This window comes from Hyposmocoma kahamanoa, unplaced genomic scaffold (assembly GCF_003589595.1).
Source record: "Hyposmocoma kahamanoa isolate Upper Pololo Valley unplaced genomic scaffold, ASM358959v1 97617, whole genome shotgun sequence".
Lineage (NCBI taxonomy): Eukaryota > Metazoa > Arthropoda > Insecta > Lepidoptera > Cosmopterigidae > Hyposmocoma > Hyposmocoma kahamanoa.
Window position 1 is genome coordinate 47 of NW_020655408.1, and position 5,478 is coordinate 5,524.

At 35.7% G+C, this 5,478-nt stretch overlaps 1 protein-coding gene across 1 annotated transcript; it reads left to right on the plus strand.

The window, feature by feature from the left end:
- Positions 1–785: 785 nt before the first annotated feature.
- On the plus strand, positions 786–3,073 carry LOC113238707 (SCAN domain-containing protein 3-like). Its single transcript, XM_026475544.1, has one exon. The coding sequence runs from the start codon at positions 1,301–1,303 to the stop codon at positions 3,071–3,073; it is 1,773 nt and encodes a 590-aa protein (XP_026331329.1). The 5' UTR covers positions 786–1,300.
- Positions 3,074–5,478: the final 2,405 nt, after the last annotated feature.

A 5,478-nucleotide genomic window follows, 5' to 3' on the forward strand; every position in this document is an offset into this window, starting at 1 on the left:
AGTAATAATAATAACAAACTAGTGGAGTCATTTCACAAAAAATTATTGAATATCAATTCAATAAAAATTTAATTTACCTTATATTGTTACAGCCTTTCTTTAAACATTACTTCTTTAATAAATTTTGTGGACCGGAAGTTTCCCATTTCATTGCCGTGAACCTATTCACGGCTAGTTAGGGTTACAACCCTTTCAGTTTTAATCAACATGACAATTTCAAGTGTAATTTGCTTACCTATGAAATAAAGATTGGTTGACTTTGGCTTTGGCTACGACTTTTGTCAAGGTTAACCTTAATGTCTGTTTGTGTATAGTTTCATTCACCCTTGGTGGTAGAAGCGCGAAAAAATAGTTTTGTGCAAAGTAGGTATTATTCGTTGCCTGGGATGAACAGGGTATTAAACTCAAGAACACAGATTTTTACGAAAGCATTATTTTAGACCAGTGATTCCCAAAGTGGTCCAGGTGGACCCCCAGGGGTCCACGGGAGACTTGCTGGGGGTCTATAAGATGTTAATGGGGGTCCACGAAAAATTATCTGCTTTTGATAGTAAGGAGCAAAAATGTAAGCATAGTTTTATAAGGGCCTACCTACATTGTTTTAAGTACATAACTAAGCAGATAATATTTTAATAAGGCAAGCGACTTTTACTTGTCCAAACTTGCGTATTCGATATTACGTACAATTTCGTGTACGTACATGTACAGACTTGCAAAGCTGCTTGTATAGATAGGTAACTTAGGAACTTGCAGATATTTTAATTGTCCTCTTTCGATTTGAAGACAAACACAGCACGTTTTATTCAATTGTTTTTTCGCGAGAGAAGCACTGCCTCTCTAAAAAGGCCGAAAAAGCAATAGCAATTAATTTTTCAATTTTTCTTGCAAATAACTACTAATTTTATAAAACAGTATAAAAAAGTCACGTTTTAACAATGAAGGCGCAGACAAAAAATACGCAAATACATCATTGATTTGATGAAATGTTAGTTATCGTTTTTATGGACAATTTTGGGATTTCGACTTTTATTTTTTCCTACACAAATATGATCAGTATTCGATACTGAGTACACCCATTTTTATTTGTACTATTAAAAATTAGTGGTAATTTAGGTACTTTAAAATTGATACCGTTTTGTGAAAACGTCTGTATTTGTCTTAGCGGTTATTAGTTGGCCCCTTAACAAGCCGTAATTCTATTTCTGCGTGCTGACAAAGGCTGCGGTGTGATACCTATATTCAGAAAAAAACTTGGTTACTAAAACATTCTTTTTTACAGGTAAGGTAACTGACACGAAACATGGCTACAGCAAAGAAAAAATGTCGACAATATAGTGTCGATTATTTGAAATATGGTTTTGTTCCATCAGAGGCAGACAAACAATTGCCCATGTGCCTATTATGCAACAACGTTTTGAGCAATGACTCTATGAAACCATCAAAGCTCGAAGATCATCTAAAAAGGTGTCATACTGACAAAATAGGTAAAGATTTAAAATATTTTCAAACATTGAAGGAAAAATATGAAAAGAGACCCACCATGCACAGTATGTTCGCTTCAACATCTCAAAGTAACGATGACGGCTTGCGGGCATCTTACAATATCTCATTACTTATAGCAAAATCTGGAAAACCGCACACTATCGGAGAACAATTAATTTTACCCGCTGTTGAAGAGGTTTTAAAAACTGTTTTGCACAAATCTCCATTTGACGTACTAAAAAGAATTCCATTAAGTAACAATACTGTTCAAAGACGCATTGATGAAATGAGCTCTGATATCGAAAGTTTTTTGTGCGATCATCTGCAAAAAACTCATTTTTCTATACAACTGGACGAGTCAACGTTACCCGGTAATGATGCATTATTATTGGCATATGTCCGATTTATTATGGAGGAAGAAATTCACGAAGAATTGCTATTTGCCAGAACTTTAGAGACTGACACTAAAGGCGAATCAATATTTAATGTTCTGAGTAATTTTTTTACGGAAAAATCGATTCCATTTACAAACATTATTTCAGTGGCAACAGACGGAGCTCCTGCAATGGTCGGGCGATATCGTGGGTTTATAAGTCATCTCAAAAGAATTATACCAGGACTTACAGCTATTCATTGCGTAATCCACCGACAACATCTTGTGGCAAAACATTTAAGTGACAGGTTGAACCGATCTCTTCATTTTGTAATAAAAGCTGTCAACAAAATTAGAAGCAATGCATTGAATACGCGTTTATTTGCTCAATTGTGCGATGAAAATGATGAAGACTTCCAACGACTGCTCTTACATACTGAAGTACGCTGGTTGTCGAAAGGCGCATGCTTAACGAGATTTTACTCTGTTTTCGATTCCGTATTAGAGTTCCTAGAAAGTAGAGATCCAGATTTAAAAGAAAACTTGATCAAATTCAAAGCAGACATTGCGTATTTGACAGATTTGTTTAAAAAATTTAATGATATCAACTTGCAGTTACAAGGGGACAGCCTGAATTTAATAAAAACAAAGGGGATAATTTCGGCTTTTCTTGGGAAATTGAAATTTATGAAGCAAAACATTAGTCGGCGGGAATTCTCTCAATTTCCAAACTTGTCGCAGGTAGAATGTATTGATGAGGATATCCATACCTACAGTCAACATTTAAGTGCCCTGCATGATGACTTTAAAACCAGGTTTGAAGATATGCTGACGATGGATATACCACCATGGATCATAAATCCATTTGAATTTGATGAAACGGAAGTGGCCAATGTTGCATTACAAGAGGAGCTGCTCGAGATAAGCACCAATGAGGAGCTGAAGGTGAAATTTAGAAAAGGCTACCAAACATTTTGGCTGCAAGCAGAAATACCCGAAAAATATCCTGGACTGTGGGAAATCGCAAAGAAATTTTTAATAGCTTTTCCCTCGTCATACCTTGTCGAAAGGAGTTTTAGTGCCGTTACAAACCTCTTAACAAAAAAAAGGAGCAAATTAAACATCACAGAGCGGGGGGATTTGCGATTATTGCTCACAAAAATAAAGCCAAAGATTGATCGTTTGCTGACACTTCGTCAAATACATCCTTCCCATTAATTAAAATTATAACCTGAACCTATATTACCTTATTATTTTTTTCTTGTAATTCTATTCTTTTAATAAATAAAATGTTATAAAATGTACCATTTTTCGTTTTTATTTTACCTATCGGAATATAGGGACAGAACTCAAAAACGACACAATTTTTATTTTTTGGCGACTTTAAGAATGTGGTAGAAATGTAGCAGCAGGGGGTCCACAGACACAAGTAAAATTTTGAAAGTGGTCCACGAGAAAAATAAGTTTGGGAACTACTGTTTTAGACGCTATTTTTAATTGGTGCTCCTCACCGGTATCCATTTATTGCCTACACATTTAAGAGTATTTTCGAATACTTCTTATCATATATTTAGTTCCGTAGTTTTGTCAAAATCCTGAAAATGTTCACAGAAGTCTGTAATATTTTTGAACATAAAATATTTGTGACTCAGTTTTCACTAAACTATTAATGCTTCATAAATTTATATGAAAAAAAAGAATAATATTCAATTCGATAAAACTTTGAGGAGCGTAGTAGTATCTCAAAAATTTACTCTACATTATAGGTTACCATAACAAGTCAATGAAAAAAATTACCCAAGAAAGGTACTTTATCTTACCTTGAAATAACCGTCTTAGAAATAAATATTTTTAAAATGCCCTTTTAACCAACTTCAAAAAAGAAAGAGGTTCTCAATTCGACTGTATGTTTTTATTTTTGTATATACGTATTTGTGAACCGATTTTCATGATTCTTTTTTGTTGGAAAGAGGATACCTCCATAGTGGCCCCATTTAATTTTGAAGAAAATCATCCACCTCTAAGGGTGGCTATTCACGCATGAAGACTCACAAAAATGGTTGATTTTGCTATTCTCCAATTCAAGGCGTTTCAAATTAACACATGCTGTGTTTTAGTTTTAATACCCCGTTCAACGGACGACGACGTCTTGACGACTACAGCTTCGTGTGTAATACTAAATACGAATGTGTTGCTCAATTTTGGGATCAAAACGCGCAAGAAGTTCAACGATACTGACTCCCGCGCCATTTCACGTCCGATCGTTATAAGACCTGGTTCATTAGAAAGATCTCGATTTTTTAATAGTACTGCATTTTAAAGTAAAACTTTTGAGTTAATACGCTGTTCATCCTAGGCAACGAATATACTTTAATGTATTCACTAAAAAGGACAGCACTGTGTCATCATCACAGACTAGTATTTTGATATTGTCACTAGTGTGTGCAGAAAAGAAGAGAAGAGGCAGTATTGAGATCTGTTGTACTCTAGCTCTAATCAAACAAGGGAAGGAAAGCGCTCCCTCAATTTGATAGCGTAATGATTATATCACAGTACATCGGCCAACGACATAAAAGTGCTTCTCCAGTATTGGTACTTATTACTGGTAAATCGATAACGAAAGATTCGTCTCGTTTCGGCGTTAATTTCACGTGTCAGAAAGATATACTCTGCGAAGAACATGATAGCTTCAAGATTTGAACAGAAATAGCCGAGTAGTATTTTGTAGTAAATATATTTGCTACTGGTCATTTTATACAAACGTAGTAGTTCATACGGAAAGTTTAATAAGGGTTTTCTATAGTAATAGAGCCTTGATATATTGCATTTTCTGAGAAGAGATTTTGTCGAATAATTTTGAGGTACAGCAGATTACGACTTGTAATAGGTACTCTAGTTACAGTATTCTACAACCATATTGTCAAGAATCTAGTAGCGTTATGTTAAGAGACAAAAGTCTGATCAGCGCAAAGGACGTGCATGAGCTATCTTGAGATTTGGTTCGGGTAAACGGGGGCGGGACTTAACATAATGGCCCCCTAGATTAAAGCCGTCCTTTGCGAGACCCCAAAGAATGGCCCTCATCTGCTTTAATTACGTAAGGAAGTCGAAAGCGATCGCTTACAGCTAAAAGAATCAGGCTAAACCTTTGGGGAAACTCTGAGGTTAAGTAAGTCTGACATCCTTCCTGTCGGGATAAGTAAAGAGTTTGAATGCTAGGGTATACCCTAAGCTTGCAAATTTTGTTGGGCAATGTGGTCCTATCTGCTCCATGTGCAGACGTTAGCCTATGAGAATAAAATGAAGGAAAAATGAGGATTGTTGTTAATGAGGAGATCCCCGAGGGGATGTCAGTCCCGGTTCAATACTATCTGGCTCAGATGAACCCTTGTGATATTTCCAGCCCAACACTCTCAGTTACTGAAACCCCAGCTTTACAGACACAAACCTAAAATAAAAAAATGTTGTAAAAAGATCAATTCTAAGAGCCGTCACGGTGAGAGCCGTGATGGACGAGACGAAACGAAAACAGCAAAAGCGACATAAATCACCTTACCTTGATTTATTTCGAAAATTTATGAATTAACATTACAATTCTAGACTCCCTACAAGCCACCATGATC

Coding starts and splice junctions, on each gene's coding strand:
- LOC113238707 (XM_026475544.1), top strand. CDS start 1,301: ATGGCTACAGCAAAGAAAAAATGTCGACAATATAGTGTCGATTATTTG.